At 54.9% G+C, this 16,775-nt stretch overlaps 1 protein-coding gene across 1 annotated transcript; it reads left to right on the forward strand.

The window, feature by feature from the left end:
- Positions 1–326: 326 nt before the first annotated feature.
- On the forward strand, positions 327–16,465 carry URM1 (ubiquitin related modifier 1). The gene is made up of 5 exons (XM_049774100.1): positions 327–375; positions 4,412–4,482; positions 12,656–12,737; positions 15,491–15,539; positions 15,695–16,465. The coding sequence occupies exons 1-5, from the start codon at positions 341–343 to the stop codon at positions 15,761–15,763; spliced, it is 306 nt and encodes a 101-aa protein (XP_049630057.1). The 5' UTR covers positions 327–340; the 3' UTR covers positions 15,764–16,465.
- The last annotated feature ends 310 nt before the right edge of the window (positions 16,466–16,775 follow it).

Raw genomic sequence — 16,775 nt, forward strand, 5'->3', positions numbered from 1 at the left:
ATCCACCCTCAAAAATTCTAAGCACAGAGCAGGGAATAACCCATACCCAGAATAAAAAAACAACAAAGCTATAAAGGTAAGCCAGTAATGAGGATCAAAGAGAAAGCACGTGCCTGGCATGCATGGACATTTGACGTGCATGCATCATGTCAAAAAAAAAAAAAAAAAAAAAGCTGGGCGCCTACTCAGCATCTCTGACCGAGGCCCCGCCCCCAGCAGCTTCGTCCAATAGCTGAAGAGGACGGCGCCGATGACCCCCGCCTCTTCCGGCACGGCCGCCGGAAGTGACTGGGAAACACCGGAAGTAAAGGGCGTTTCCGGTTCGCTCTGCTTCCTCAACATGGCGGCGCCCTTATCGGTGGAGGTGGAGTTCGGGTGAGTGAGGTGCAGACACGGGCGTCATGGAGAGGGATTCAAGCTGTTAGGTTCGAAACTCTCTTTCCGCAGCCTCTAGCCTGTCACAGCCCAATCTCCGGAGCTTTACCCTGGGCTACGCCATTCTCTTCCCCAGGAGAAGCTGAGTCTCCGTCTCCCATGGCGACTTGGCCGTATGTCCTAGAATAGAGGCGCAACTTCCGGTGTAGAGGTCTCCGGCCTGGCCTGCCTGGGCTTCCCATGCAAGGGGGAAGGTGGGCAGGCAGCCACCGTGCCCTTCTTTGCCTGTGTCGCTCATCACCTCATGCACTTTCTGGCAGCAGCTCCATGATGGCTTGGAACCTCCTGTCTCATGCATGGTGTGCCCCAGATAGAGGAGTCTCACTTCTATAGTCCCCAAGTGGTGTGTGTGGGTGTGAAATGATCTGAGACGTTCAGGGGGAGAACTTTCAGAGTGGCTCCTGCAGATCTTGAGTGTAGAGAGAGGAGGGAACAAAGAAGCGCATAGTGTAGACACTATTTTATGAACAAGTCAAGAACCCAAAGCCGGAGATGGTGGTGGTGGTGGTGGTGAGAAAGAAGCTTCTCTCCTCACCACCACCCCTGTAGATGATGGGTTTATATAGCTGGAGAGAGAGAACACAGCAGGATGGGCACTCCTTTGTACACACCTACCGACCTGGGTTCTGGTTCTATATCTGGTTTCTAGGCCCCACTAGGGGTGATCCCTGAATATAGATAGATCCAGGAGTCAGCCCTGAGCATCTCCGGGCGGGCGTGGCCCCAAATTAACAAAAAACAAAGGAACAGATGTCGGTTTTGTCACAGAGTTTTATACAGACACTGTAGGGCTTGGCAGACTGAGAATCAGGAACCCTAGGAGATGGGTGAGGTACTTTTAGCATTTCCAGTTCAAGTTGGTGCTCCATATGTGTGTGAGGGTGTCTTGGCTGGGGAGAGGAAAAGTCGGGGATGGGAATAAAAAGCTCTGCTCTTCAAGGCCTTTCCTCCCAAGGGGATTCCTCCAGTTTCCTTTATCAGCTGTTTACTGTGTCATGTCCCCTACCACTACCCATGCAAGATCTAGGAACAGGATCTACAGCCCTGCCATGCTCTCTCGGCTGGCTCCCCAGTGCTCTGCATTCTTGGACCATTGCTATCTGGCCTCTTGACTCTTCCCAGACCCTGGGAAGAGTTCTGTGCACCCACCATCACCACCATCAGATTCTCTGGAGGTTCCAGCTACTGGTCAAGCCTCGACAGAACTAGACAAAGGGAGATGCCTGAATTTGGGCTCATCAAAGGCGACTTCTGTGTTTTGTTGCTGCATAGGTGTTACAGAAGGACATAGGGTCCTGGCCAGACCCACACTTGCCTCAGTCTCTCCTGACGCTTCCAGAGACCCACACATGTCCTCTGTCCCCTCCTGCTGTGTCTGCCAGCAGTCCCCTGTCATGGGCCCTTGTCATTCTTTCTTGTTCTCTCAGCCTGAGCTGCTGACAAGCTGCTGGCCCATCCTTTTCGTTGTCCCTTTTGTCCTCAAGTGAGTCGAGTTAGGACTGTTCCTCTTTCCCCTAAGAGATGTGACCCTGTCCCCCCACCCCAACCCCCAAAATCCTGAGGTCCGGGTTTCTTTCCCTTTCTTGCCTTGCAGCCTCAGTTCTGGACAGTGTTGACTCAGGTCATTGGATTATGGGTCTGGGGGTGGGGTCATATGTTTAGACCTTGGATCCTATTAATGCCCCTTTCTTTGTCATTTTCCTCCTTATTAGTGGGGGGTAGAGCTTCCAAGGTGAGAAAAGTGGGCATTTCGTTCATTCCAAGGGTGTTTCTGGAGGTTCTTCCACACGGTTAAGGGGAGATAACACTCAATTCAGAACAGAGAAGGCAGTTTGGTACTGGGAGGTAGTCAGTTCCAGAGGCCTGTAGTGCTCCCTCCAAGCTTTAGGGAATGATCAGAAGCTGAGTAGTTTTAAGCTATTCCTCAGCTGTGTGCAAATAGCAGATTGTAGAATGAGTCTGCTTTGGGTTCTTTTCTGGGGCCCCAACAGAGCCTCCCTACCTCACCCAGTCTCTCTAATCTCAACAGCTCCTCTTGCCCCTTTTCCCCCACAGATGTGCTGCCAGGATATTTTTCCCTGCCCTGTAGATATTGTGCCCAGTGGGGACGGGTCAGCAATGTCCGCTGACGAAGGGGAAACATCCAGGCCTCTGAGCCTGGCACCACCTGGGTCTGGGCCACTCTTGCTTGTTTGCCCGGTAAGCAGGGCCTTCTGACCCCCAACTCCTGAGCCCTTCTCTGGGGGCCCTCCCCCAGGCCAGCTGCTGCGAGTGCCAGTCCCTGCCCGGGCGGAGCGGGGCTCTTGGAAAGGGATAAATGGAGCCTCTGTGTGGGCTTGCAGCTGAAGCGGGCCCCTCATGCGGCCCCAGATGGGCCCCTCTCCCCTCCACATTTCTGCATCAACAAAGTATGACCTTGTTTGGGTGACAGTCGCCCCATGTCTCTCCTGTGACAGGCCTTGCCTTGCCCCAACTTCCCCGTGTTCTGCCTCAGGGAAGCTCTGTTCCTTCTGTGGGGACAGATAGGGGGTGTGGGGGGCACTGCTGCCAGCCGAGGCCTGGGGTCTTCCTTGTTCCCCATGCCTGTGACTGCTGAGATGGACTCGTGAAGCCCAAGGAGAAGCTGTGAGGCTAAGGTGGCATGGTCTTGGGGCTTGATCCGACGTATGAATCTCTGCCCACCCCATGTGCTGCCCCCCAGAGCATACCTAACCCTGCCTTCAGGAGGCTTCTAGAGTTTTTTCTGCCCTGGTTGGAGGCTATTAGATTTAATTCAAACCCTCAAACCCCGGCCCTGGAGGGATTGTATAGTGGATAATGCACTGGCCTTGCATGGGGCTGACCCAGGTTATTTTTCTTTTTGGTTTTTGGGCCACAACTGTCAGTGTTCTGGGCTGTGCACTCAAAAATCAATCCTAGTGGGCATGGGAACCATATGAGATGCTGGGGGTCAAACCCGTGCTGGTCTTTTGACAAGGCAAAAGACCCCTTACTGTGCTATCTGTGCTATCCTTGTGGTTGCGGGCTGACTCAGGTTTGGTCCTGGCACCACACATGCCCCAAGCACAGACCTTGTTCAGCCATTGCCTCTGGCCTTGACCAAATCCACTTGCCACCCAGGGATACCCTAGGGCTGAAATGCCTGAAGTGGCTATGCTGTGGCTCACCCCGGGGTATCTCTAGCCTTTCAGCACCTTCTGATGACCAGTGGTGAAAGCAAGAGCAAGGGGCCCAGGTTCCCTAAAGCTCCAGAGGCAGTTTCTCAGCCTTCTTGTAGATGAAGAGACCCAGAAAAGATGGGGTCACCATCTTTGCCCTGCTATGCTGGGCCTTCTTAGAAAGCAGAGGCATTGTGTGGCCCCCCCCCAAAAAAAAAAAATGTTTGGGGCCGGGAAGGTGGCACTAGAGGTAAGGTGTCTGCCTTGCAAGCGCCAGCGTAGGATGGATCGCGATTCGATCCCCCGGCGTCCCATATGGTCTCCCCAAGCCAGGAGCAGTTTCTGAGCGTATAGCCAGGAGTAACCCCTGAGTGTCAAATGGGTGTGGCCCAAAAACCAAAAAAAAAAAAAAAGAAAGCAGAGGCATAACCATAAGTGCATGAGCACTTTCTGATGTCCTGGGTCATTGATAAAGAGCCATATCCCTGCGGCTTGGAGGTAAGGCGTTTGCCTTGCATGCAGAAGGACGGTGGTTCGAATCCCGACATTCCATATGGTCCCTTGAGCCTACCAGGAGCGATTTTTCTTTTAGGAGAAATTTCTGAATGTATAGCCAGGAGTAACCCCTGAGCGCTGCCGGGTGTGACACCCCCCTCCTCCGGAAGAAAAAAAAAAGAGCCATGTCCCTTTGAAACCCTGCTTCAACACAACAGGATGTCACATAGAGTGGGGACCTGGGGCATCCCTGCCCCTCTCTGTCCCTCTCAGTCCTTGCCACTTGCCCAGGTACTCAGGCTCTGTCTTTCTTCCCTCTGCAGCGGTGGCGCAGAGCTCCTTTTTGATGGCGTCAAGAAACATCAAGTCACCCTGCCCGGGCAAGAGCAGCCTTGTGAGTATGACTTGGGTGTGTGGGGACCCTGGGTAGGAGGAGCCCTGAAGTGTGACTTAGACATGTGGGGACTCACGAGGTCTGTGGGTACTCTGGACCAGGAGGAGCCCCGGGAGAACAGACTTGGGCCTGTGGGGATCCTGGGCAGGAAGAGCATTGCAGGAATATTTCCTGAGCACAGAGTAAACCTTGTGCACCTCCAGGTATGACTCTCCCCCCAAAAATCAAAACAGACTTCAGCGAAGGACTGGTGTTGGCCACAGCAGAGGAGGAGGCTGCCTCTTCCCTGCTCATCTGGGGCTCAGGCTCTGGTGGGACGGAGGATTTCCCAGGAAAGGGTCAGCACCTGTGCCCCCTCCCCAAAGCTTCAAACCGTGCCTGCCCCCATCCATATAGCTCACACCTGTGTCTACCCCACCTCACACCAGTGCTATGTGCTCAGTTGCACATTTTCTCTTTGACTCATCATTTACCCACATACTGAAAGGGTTATTTAGTGGGGCTGGCGTTAACAGCTCAGGGGTTACTCCCGGCTCTTCACTCAGAAATCACTCCTAGCTTGGGGGACCATATGGGACGCAGGGAATTGAACCACCATCATCCTGGATCAGCCGCATGCAAGGCAAATGCCCTACCGCTACACCACAGCTCGGGCCCCTGGTTGGTGGTTTTAATTGGTTTGGGGGTCATACCCAGCAGTGCTGGGAGTCTTCTCATGTCCCTGCCCATGTTCTGATAGGAACTGACTTGGAATTGACCACAGGCAAGATGAGCATCTTAAGCCCTTGACTGTCCAGAGTCCTGGTGCAATTTCTGGCACCAAATGGTCTCCCTAGCACCACTGGGTCTCTCTCTGTCTCTGTCTCTGTCACACACACACACACACACACACACACACACACACACACACACACACACACACACACACACACACACACACCCTCACATGGTCTCCCTAGCACCACAGGGTCTCTGTCTCTGTCTCTGTCACACACACACACACACACACACACACACACACACACACACACACACCCTCACATGGTCTCCATGGTCTCCCTAGCACCACTGGGTCTCTCTCTGTCTCTGTCTCTGTCTCTGTCACACACACACACACACACCCTCACATGGTCTTCCTAGCACCGCTGGGTCTCTCTCTGTCTCTCACACACACACCTCATATGATCTCCCTAGCACTACTAGGTCTCTCTCTCTCTCTCTGTCTCTCACTCTCTGTCTCTCTCTCTCTCTCATTGATTTTTACCATACCCTTAGTCTTCTAAGAAAACTTAGATGCATCCCAGACTCAAGCAGAGAGACAGTAAGATCTTAGACCTACAGTGAGTGAGTAAATGAGTTTAAGAGAGAGAAAATGAGAGACACCAGGTATCTGATCCAGACCTTTATTTCTTTGATGATACTTCTTTGTTTTGGTTTTGGTTTTGGTTTTTGGGCCACACCTGGTGACATTCAGGGGTCTGCGCTCAGAAATCACTCCTGGCTTGGGGGACCATATGGGACGCCTGAGGATCGAACCGTGGTTCATCCTTGGTCAGCCGTGTGCAAGGCAAACGCCCTACTGCTGTGCCACTGCTCCAGCCCCTGATGATACTTTTTCACTGGGCTCCCTAAATCTAGTTTTGCTGTCCTTTAGGTGTGTTTGGGGACATCTCCCTTTCCTAGTGTGGCAGCTAGAACAGTGTGTGTGCTTGTCCTGGGCTGGTTCTGGACTCTGCCCTGGCTGCGTTGCCTCAGCCGAGATCCAGATCACTGCGCTGCAACCACCAGTCCTTCCACAGCACATGAGACCCGGGTCACATCTATCAGCTGGAGACATACAGCCCCCATATTATGGAGGTGGGGAGTTGCTGCAGCAGGGGCACCCCGGGGCTGGGGTGAGCTCCCAGCCCAGCCTGAGTGAAGAGACGAGGCTGGGCAGTGTCATGGTGGAGAGAGCCAGTGGCATGAGGTGGCCAACAGCCCCCCTAACCTCCCCCCCCACCCCGGAAATGGTCGATTGTCTCATGGCTATGGGCATTCCGCCTTCCTGGCAGCTCCTGGGCTGGCAGGGTTCATAGGCACAGTGGGGAGCTGGTTCCCTCGGACCCCAGGTTCCACCAACCCGACTAGCAGTGTAAGGGTCACCCAGAGCCCAGCCGACGCCTGCCCTGCTCCCTGTCCCCGGCTGAGCCCTGGAAAGGGCAGTGGCGCCTGTGCTTTCAACTGCTCAGCATGCAGGGCACAGGCTCGGGCCAGCTGTGCCTTTCTCTGCCCGGGGCCTGTTTGCTGAGTCCCTCCCCAGCCCTGCTCCCCTCCCCCTCCAGGCCCTGTGCAAAATTGCTTTTGAAAAGATCCACTTTCTGCTTAATTAAACAATGAGGAGCGTCCCTCACACATCTGTAAACCTCCTTCGGAGGCCGGTTTAGCCCACAAACCGCTCCATTCCGAGCCCCATTCACTTGTAAATGGCTCCTCTGATGTTCCCTCCCAGGCCGGCCTGCGCTTTCTTCTCCAGGTTCAGCCCGCCCCGGGATGGGCTCCCAGACTCGGCTTCCTGGGCTTCCTGGCACCCCTAGCAAGCTAGCTAGAGAGCAGGCACTCAAACCTCAGGCTGGCCTGAAGAGACCCAGGCAAGCTGTGTCTCCCCCAAATCCACAGCTGGGTGGGGAAGAGGAATCACGTCTGTTGCTGAGAACTGAGCCACATCTGAAGACTGAGCCGAGGCGGGAGTGGGGAGGCAGGTTGATGGGTGTAGCTCTCTGTGCTCAGAGGCTGGAGGCATCTGTGTGTGGTGGCTGAGCTGGCCGGTGTGAGCTCCTTGCTGTGAACCCCCAGGGTGAGGTTATTATCCCCCAAGTCAGAGGAGTTTATTGGAACTTAAGCCTCCTTCCTAGGGCCAGAGCATTAGCACAGCGGTAGGGCATTTGCTTTGCACACGACCAATCCTGGACGGACTGCGATTCGATTACTGGCATCTCATGGTCCCCGAGCTTGCCAGGAACGACTTCTGAGTGCAGAGCCAGGAGTAGTCCCTGAGCACCGCTGGGTGTGACCCTCCCCCCATTCCTGCTCAGTTCTGATGCTCACACAAACCATGTCTGTGTGTGTGTAGTGTAGTGTGTGTATATGTCATACATGTGTATTTGTGTTATGTGCCTATGTTGGTGTGTATGGTGTCTGTGTTTATGTGCGTTCTTGCCCAGGTGGGTCCTTCCACCCAGGCTTATCTTTAGAGCCTCTTGAGTCTGAGCCTCTAAAGTGGTGGAAAAGGGGCTGGAGAGACAATCCAGTGGGGAGGGAGTTTGCCTTGTATGAGACCGACCCTGGTTTGATCCCCTGCATACCATATGGTCTCCTGAGCCCTGCCAGGAGTAATTGCTGAGTGCAGAAGCAAGAGTCAGCCCTGAGCACCCTTGGGTGTGGTCCCAAAACAAAAGTGACAGAAAGGCCAGTGTCTGGGACCCCTGTCCCACCTTCCCTCTACCACCTCCAGTGGAAAGAGCTGGATCCCATAGAAAACTTGCTGTGCCCCCCCCAAAAAAAATGGGGCTGGGCGGTGGCGCTAGAGGTAAGGTGCCTGCCTTGCCTGCGCTAGCCTTGGACGGACCGCAGTTCGATCCCCCAGCGTCCCATATGGTCCCCCAAGCCAGGAGCAACTTCTGAGCGCGTAGCCAGGAGTAACCCCTGATCATTACCGGGTGTGGCCCAAAAACCAAAAAAAAGAAAAGAAAAGAAAACTTGCTGTGTCCGCCCTTGCGTACTGAAAGTGGTTGCCCAGCCTTGGCATTCACAGGCAGAGCATGAGGCTTCTGGGTACAGCAAAAACAGATACATGTTCCTCACGGACGGCACAGGAGGCCACCAGCCCACCAGGCAGAGGGCCAGGACCCTTCCAGTAGCGCTGTACTTGGAGCCTCTCCCAGGCCCCCTGTGGGCATCAGAAGCAAACCAAGCCTCTCTTCCTCCCTTCCTCGTCCCTGCAGTCTGGGGAGCTTGAGGTGTGCACTGGGTCAGTGCAGAGTGCAGTGGCCACATGGCCCCAGGCCTGGCCCTGCTATCCTCTAAGCGGGACACATGGAAGCAGAAAGATGGAAAGTCACAGCCAGTGCAGGCCCAGGGCCCACAGAGCACTTCCGGGGGACAGACCCTTGGGTAGCTGAAGAGCCATGAGGCTCCATCCACCCCGCCCGCCTCTGCTCCCACCCTCTCCATCCAGTCACGAAGTCAGGACCCTCCTGGGGATGGCACCCCCCCCCTTTCACCCTCCTCTTCCTGGAGCCTCAGCTTTATTGGGGTTTTCATTGTGTTGTTATTGTTTGACTTGGTTTTTAAGGCTGCACCCAGCAGCGCTCAGGGCTTACTCCTGATCCCTCAGTGATCACTCCTGGGAGGGCTTGGGTGCTGAGCTGTGAATCCAAGATGGCTGTGAATTCAGGTCCACTGTACTATTGCTCTGGTTAGTTTTGTAGGTATTTTGTTATTTTTTTTTACCCAGTCATGCTAAGGTCTTACTCCTGGCTCTGTGCTCAGGAATCATTCCTTTCAGGGGGGTTGGGGGGTCACATGCAGTGCCAGGGACCAAACCTGGGTCAGCCACATGAAAGGCAAGTGCTTTAGCCCTTGTGCTCTCTCTAGCCCAGCCAGATCCAAGCTTCTTTTTCTGTTGTTTGTTTTGATTTTTTTTTTTTTTGGCTACACTCAGTGAGTGATGCTCAGAGGTTACTCCTGGCTCTGCACTTAGAAATCACTCCTGGCTTTGGGGACCATATGGGATGCCAGGGATCGAACTGAGGTCCTTCCTGGGTCAGCCGTGTGCAAGGAAAACATCCTACCGCTACGATATCACTCCGGCCCCCCTAGAGCTATTTTGTTGTTTTTTGTTTGTTGTTTTGGGGCCACACCTGATGGTGCGCAGAGGGAACTCCTGTCTCAGCCCTCAGGAAGTACATCTGAGAGGCTTGGAGGACCATATGGGATGCCGGAGATTAAACCCATGTTGGCCACATGCAAGGCAAACACTCTACCCAACGTGCTTTTGCTCCTGCCCCTAACCCAGGTTCTTGTTTGCCTCCTCAAGCCAGTATAAGTCTATCCACCAGCACAGGGAAGCAGTGACCACTGTACTTGTCACCGCAGTCTGGGGCCTGGCGTCACACTAGTAGTTGCTCAATTAACATCATTTATCTTGTGGGTGAGGGTCTGGTACCCCACTGGGAAGGTTTTGCTCCCAGGCCCCCCCCCCCCCACACACACCCAAGCACCAGCCCTGACTCTGCTGCTTAACCCTCCTTCTCCCCTGGGCTCCTTTGGAGCCGACCATCTGGCTTGGCAGCCATTTGCATATTGTCTGGGCCTAGTCATGTCCCTGGGGGGGTGTTGCAGGCCAAGCCTGAGTGGCCCTTGCCGCCTGCAATGGGAGCCTTGAGTCTCACCTCCCCCCACCCCCAAATCCAGGCATGGGGGAACAATACTGGTGGTGATGCGGTGGTCTCTCCATGGTAACGGGCCATCAAGAATGCGGGCTGGTTGGGGGGGCGCAGAGGGGGGAGGGAATGACCTCAGCCACACGAGCGTCATGATAAATGAGCGGCCCCAGAGCCCACCCCCTCGGGACCAACTCCGCTGCGGTGCCATCGCCTTGGTGACCCTGGCGTGACCATGGAGGGGAGCGGCGGCCCCTCCTTTAGAAGGGTGCCCGGACTGCTGCTGCCCAGCTGGGCTCTGGCTCTGTGCAGGCCAGCCAGGGTGGTGAGGGTCCATTGGTGGCCCTCAGCTGGGCCTGCTTGCTCTGGCTCAGCCCCTCCTGCCTATCCAGGCCATGATGGACGCGTCAGACCGCAACCAGCCACAGTGGCATGATCGGGAGCAGCCGCGAGATATATGGGCTGGCGGCCCGCCAGAGAGAGAGAGAGAGAGAGAGAGAAAAGAGAGGAGAAGAGAAGAGAAAAGAAAAGAGAGGAGAAGAGAGAAGAGAAGAGAAGAGAAGAGAAGAGAAGAGAAGAGAAGAGAAGAGAAGAGAAAAGAGAGAGGTGTATAGAGGGACTGGGAGGCGGCACAGGAAGGAGTGGATGAGGGCCCAGCAGGGCTGTAGCCCTCAGTGGTGACACTACCCCAGGGACAGCAGAACTTCAGTGACTTTGTTTAAAAGTTTAAAAGAGGGCCTGGAGAGGTAGCACAGTGGCGTTTGCTTTGCAAGCAGCTGATCCAGGACCAAAGGTGGTTGGTTCGAATCCCGGTGTCCCATATGGTCCCCCGTGCCTGCCAGGAGCTATTTCTGAGCAGACAGCCAGGAGTAACCCCTGAGCACCGCCGGGTGTGGCCCCGCCCCAAAAAAAAAGTTTAAAAGAGCCAGATTTTGGGGAGCAGGAGCCCGGGACCCCAGCTTACTCATAGCCACCCACCAAATTCAGCGTGATGATTCATTAATGATTCATTAATCAAGGACTAAAGCCATAGTATAGATAGTACAGTGGAAAGGGAGGGCATTTGCCTTGCATGGGACCAGACCCAGGTTCAATCCCCAGCACCCCTTTCAGTCCTCGTAAGCCCTGAGCATTTGTAAGTGTGACCTCAAAACAAACCAAATCAGGGCTGGAGTGATAGCACAGCAGTAGGGCTTCGCCTTGCACATGGCCAACCTGGAACCGACCCAGGTTCGATTCCCGGCATTCCCTATGGTACCCCAAGCATGCCAGGAGTGATTTCTAAGTGCAGAGCCAGGAGTAGCCCCTGAGCTCAGCTGAGTATGGCTCTAAAAACAAAAACAACAACAAAAGCAAACCAAGGGACCGGAGTGGTGGCATTGGAGATAAGGCGTCTGCCTTGCAAGAGCGATCCCCCCAAGCCAGGAACGATTTCTGAGCGCATAGCCAGGAGTAACCCCTGAGTGTTAATGGTTATGGACCAAAAACAAAAACAAAAACAACATAAAAATAAAAAGGCAAATCAAATCAGACTCAAGGGACATGGAGCTGGCTCAAAGGACCAGAGTGCCTGTGGGCATGCCCTGAGACCGATTCAGTTCCCAGCACCCCATGCTCCGCAAACACCACTGGGAACCACTACTTTTGTGAACCAAAAACAAGCAAAAAAAAAAAAGATACAACTGAGAGTTGGGCTGGAAGGGAAGTGTCATAATTAGCCCTGCCTGACTCACTGGCCACGAGCCAAGGACACGTCCATCCCTGCCTGCCCACTGGACCACATGCCAGATTCAGGTGCAGAGGCAGTTAGTTCCTCCTCCGGCACAGCACCCCAGAAGCAGCTTTGGGAGAGAGCAACCAGCCTCACTGAAGTCTCTTTCGGCTTCCCTGATGTGCATGTCTTGGGGAGCTTCCTAGACTGTCTGAAGCCTGGTCGGTGAGGGCTGAAGGCATGAAGGACGTTGTTGAGCCAGATTTTGGGGACCCCAGCTTACTCACAGCCACCCACCAAATTCGGCGTGATGATGGGGCCAACGTTGCCCAAGTGTTCATCCTGAGGTTGAGCGGGGAAGTCCTTTTGACCCTGAACCTCTCACCTCCTCAGGGGGCTGCCCCTGGCCCAGGGAGCTCTGGGAGGGAGTGGGGGGGCTGGTGATTTGTCAGCGTCTCTGGCTTGCTGCAGCCTCTGTCCCTTTGCCAGAGGAAATTAACTGATGCTATCGGCTGAGCAATTGTTTTCTTCCCCTCACAAAGGGAAATCTATTCAGGGGACACCCCCCCCCCCAACTGCCTCAGCCAAGCTGGCCTCCACCTCTCCTTGGGCCTACTGCAGAGAGATGGTGGGGACCCATTCAGTAGCCCATGTCCATAGCCTGTTCAGGTCACTTCCTGGCCTGTCTTCTGCGCTTTCAGAGGGTCAGTGAAGCCATGAGTCCCTCTTGCTGCAGACCCCAGCTTCGGGTGGTACCCAGGTACATTAGCCCGTCACTCTCTGAACCCCATCTGCCCACCTGAGCATCACCTCAGCTCAGGGCCTCACTGGGTACCAGAAAACTTAAGTATATGCTCTGTATATGGGAGTCCCAGGCCAATCCCTGCTCCACAAGGCCCCCACTGGGAATAACTCCCAAACACTATCAGAAGTAACCCTAAATAAAACTGAAACATCAGTCCTCACTGCCCCACATCTGCCCCTTCAGGGAAGCAAGCCACAGGGGCCTGACCCACCCTGTTCTTTGCATCCCCTCCAGGGGACATCCGGAATCTCCTTGTATGGATTAGGAAAAACCTGCTGAAAGAGCGGCCGGAGCTGTTCATCCAGGGAGACAGCGTGTGAGTGTTCCCCTTCCTCCTCCTCTCCCACTTCCTGCCGTCACTGACTCCCCCCTCCTCCCCTCCCCTACTTCACCCTGCTTCATCCCATCTCTCTCTGTGGCCCAGTGGGGTGAGGTTCCTATTTTCTTTTTTTCCTTTTTTTTGGGGGGGAGGGGTCACACCTGGCTCTATACTCAGAAATCGCTCCTGGCAGGCTCAGGGGACCATATGGGATGCCAAGATTCGAACCACCATCCTTCTGCATACAAGACAAATGCCCTACCTCCATGCTATCTCTCCTGGCCCAATTCCTATTTTCTTTTTTTTGTTTTTGGGTCATACCCGGAGGTGCACAGGGGTTATTCCTGGCTGTCTTCTCAGAAATAGCTCCTGGTAGGCATGGGGGACCATATGGGACACCGGGATTCGAACCAACCACCTTTGGTCCTGGATCGGCTGCTTGCAAGGCAAACTCTGCCGTGCTATCTCTCCGGGCCCCGATTCCTATTTTCTTAGCACCACACTGGACTGAATTGGGAGCTACTACCAGGAAGTACATAGGGACCATTCCTGGGTGTGTACCGTGTGAGTTGGGGTCAAATCCAGGACTCCTACATGCAGAGCATGTACTCAGGCCTCTGATGCTCTCCCCCACCCTAGATAGGGGTTGTGTGGGGGCACATCCCCTGGCACTCAGGGTCTATTTCTGGTTCTCATTGCCATCACAGGACCAATGGGATGCCGAGGATGGAACCCGGCACAGGTTAGCTCTGTGCAAGGCAGTGCCTTCCCACTGTGCTCTCTTCCCAGCCCCTGAGTTGTTTTTTTTGTTTGTTTGTTTGTTTGGTTTTTGGGCCACACCCGGTGGTGCTCAGGGGTTACTCCTGGCTGTCTGCTCAGAAATAGCTCCTGACAGGCACGGGGGACCATATGGGACACCGGGATTCGAACCAACCACCTTAGGTCCTGGATCGGCTGCTTGCAAGGCAAACGCCGCTGTGTTATCTCTCGGGGCCTGGGGATTTATTTTTTAGGTCTAGTTGATAGAAGACTTGAATCCTACCTCCTGATGCCACAGACCAGTTGGACCCTTAGGCAGGACACCGTTTGCTTGCCTCCTCTCTATACAGACAGGACTGAACTAAGAGGGGCAAGAGATGGTACAGTGGGGAAAGGCCTGGCCTGGTGTGCAGCTACTTCAGCTACATCTGGCTTTTCTTTTGGGCCACACCTGGTGACATTCAGGGGTTACTCCTGGCTATGTGCTCAGAAGTCCTCCTGGCTTGGGGGGCCATATGGGACGCCAGGGGATCGAACCGCGGTCCATCCTAGGCTAGCACTGGCAAGGCAGACACCTTACCTCTAGTGCCACTGCGCCGGCCCCTACATCTGGCTTTGATTTCTGTCGCTGTCTCTGGCCCGGTCCCTCTCTGGCACTGCCAGCAGTGATCCCCTGATGTATAGAACTAGAGGGAAGCTCTGAGCATTGTCAGGTGTGGCTTCATTCCCAACCCCCAATTAATATTATTTTATTTTAATTAATATTTTTAAACTAATATAATGAGGAGGGTGCTTGCCTTGCATGTGGATGACCTGGGTTCTGTTCTTTGCATCACAAATGGTCTCCCAAGCTTCACCAAGAGTGATACCTGAGCACAGAGCTAGGAGTAAGCACCTCCAGATATAGCCCCTGTATTTGGAAAACAGCTAAAGAAATAGCACAGTGAGGAAGGCATTTGCCTTGCATGTAGCCAACAAATCTAGTTCCTGGTGCCAAATAGGGTTTCCCAAGTCCCGCTAGGAATGAACCTGAAGCACAGAGCCAGGTTTGGCTCCCAAAATATAAAAAGAAAACAAAAACCAAAATACTGAGAAAAGGCATTTGTCCAGGGCCTCTTTGCTTCCCTGTGAGTCTTAAGACTTTCAAAGTGGGGGCTGGAGTGATAGCACAGCGTAACCACAGCCTTGCACGTGGCTGACCCGGGACGGACCTGAATTCGATCCCTGGCATCCCACATGGTCCCTCGAGCCAGGAGCTATTTCTGAGCTCATAGCTAGGAGTAATTCCTGAGTGTCACAGGGTGTGCCCACCCCCCCCCCCCAAAAAAAAAAAGACTTTCAAAGTAGATTTTGTTGCCCTATGGAGATTCTGGAAGATCAGAGTGTTCTGCTGCCAGGGGTACATGAGGATGTTGTGCCTTTGAGCTGTGGCCAGTATGACTGAGGTTTGGAATATTCCACTTTTCATCAGTGTTCATTGCACTGCTCAAGTCTAGGTTTCTTGGTCACAGGTGTAGACATTCACATGCTCCGTGCTTCAAGCTTCTGTTTTGTTCCAGGCCCAGAGCCACTTCCAGATAATGGAACCCATCACATGCCTGAAATTGTGTCTTTGAACTGAGTTTCCCTGGCTCCAGGCACCGGTCGGCTGCCTAGCCCCTGACTCATGGTTCTGCCTTTGGAGGCCAGGGGTGACGTTGGGGCCCTGCCCACGGGAGCTGGGCTGATGTGCCTAAGGTGGGCCTGCAGGAGACCTTATAAGGGTGGCCCTTGGAGATATATGTGCCCTCCAGCACATGTTGCAGGCCAGCCCTCCTCCTGCATCCCCTTTTCAGCTGCAGAAACTGCCACTCAGAGAAGCAGCTCCCTCCACCTTAGTATGGTAGAGTTTGCCAGTTTGCACCCCCAAGCCTTGACCATGGGGCGTGTTTCCTTGGCTGCACCCTGCATCTGGCCATGCCCGTCACCAGCATGTTTCCCTCCCCCGACAGGCGGCCTGGGATCCTGGTGCTGATCAATGACGCCGACTGGGAGCTGCTGGTCAGTGCTGGGGGCCCCCCTCCCCTCCCTTCTCTGCTCCCCCCCAGCTCCACAACCCAGAGAGAGGAATGGGGAGTGGGGGGACTACTCTCCTTCATCTTGGGGGCTGTGGTGAAAGGTGATCAGCGGGTTCCTGAGTGTGTCTCTCTGGGCAGGGCGAGCTGGACTACAAGCTGCAGGACCGGGACTGCGTCCTCTTCATCTCCACACTCCACGGAGGCTAGGCCCCTTGGAGCCCCCAGTCCAGCAGCCCTACAGCCCCTGGGCCCTGCCTCCCCTCGCTGCTTTCTTGCCGCCCTGTCCCCCAAGCTCCCTCTGGGCAGGGAAAAGAGGCCAGGTGCTAAAAATGAGCCTTCCCAGGGCACGTGAGCAAGGGGGGGGGGCATAGGGGGTGCGGGAGCAGGTGGCCCCACTGCCCTGCACGTGTGCAAGCTCAGCTCCTGGAGGCCTTCCCTGCCCCCAACCAGGAGGCAAATGTGTCTCAGAAGCTGCTGGGGGGCCTCCCTTCCCCCAGACTGAAGGTACCAGCACCTCAGTTTCCCCATCTGGCCGGCAGAGGGCTCTGAGTGTCCCCCACTGGTATCATTATGGAACCCCAGCTGGGGTCCCTTCTCCAGAGTTGACCCCCTCCCCCCGCCTGGGCATCTGCTCTCACAACCACACCCCTCCTCCTGCTACCCAGCCCTTGACCCTGGCCAGCCTCCCCTGCCCCCCAGGCCACCAGATGGGGTCCCACAAACCCTCCTCCCACCAAAGGCTGCCTGCAGCTCATACCCCCAGGGCTGTGGAGAGGGAGCTTGAGAAGGGGGGGTGGCACGCCTCAGTTTCCTCCCCCAGTGCTTAGGTGCATAGACCCTAAGAGACATGACTGATGGGGCAGGTGGAGATGAAGTACCATGGACAGCTGGGGGGCAAGTGGCACTGAAGTTGGGGGCCCTCAGTGTTTGTTTGCCCCGGTTTCTGCCCTAAGCCCTCCTAGCGCATCATCCATGGGTGCCAGGGTGCCTGTGCACCCACCCACGTCTGCGTCTCTTCCAGCCTCAGTCTCAGCCTCAGTATCGCCCATCACCCCAGAAGTGGGCCATGGTTGAAACCTAGACTCTGGAAGGGAGACTGTTTAGGTCTGCCTGGAGAAAGGGGTTCCAGGTACCCACCTAGCTCACCTGTCTTTGCCCGGCCCTGCCCCACCCCACCCCACACTCCAGGCTTTGTCCCACCGGCCTGAGTTCAGAATGG

Source organism: Suncus etruscus, chromosome 5 (assembly GCF_024139225.1).
Source record: "Suncus etruscus isolate mSunEtr1 chromosome 5, mSunEtr1.pri.cur, whole genome shotgun sequence".
Taxonomy (NCBI): Eukaryota; Metazoa; Chordata; class Mammalia; order Eulipotyphla; family Soricidae; genus Suncus; species Suncus etruscus.

Coding starts and splice junctions, on each gene's coding strand:
- URM1 (XM_049774100.1), top strand. CDS start 341: ATGGCGGCGCCCTTATCGGTGGAGGTGGAGTTCGG. Junction 12,738..15,490: donor TTCATCCAGGGAGACAGCGT/GTGAGTGTTCCC, acceptor CTCCCCCGACAG/GCGGCCTGGGATCCTGGTGC. Junction 15,540..15,694: donor ACGCCGACTGGGAGCTGCTG/GTCAGTGCTGGG, acceptor CTCTCTGGGCAG/GGCGAGCTGGACTACAAGCT.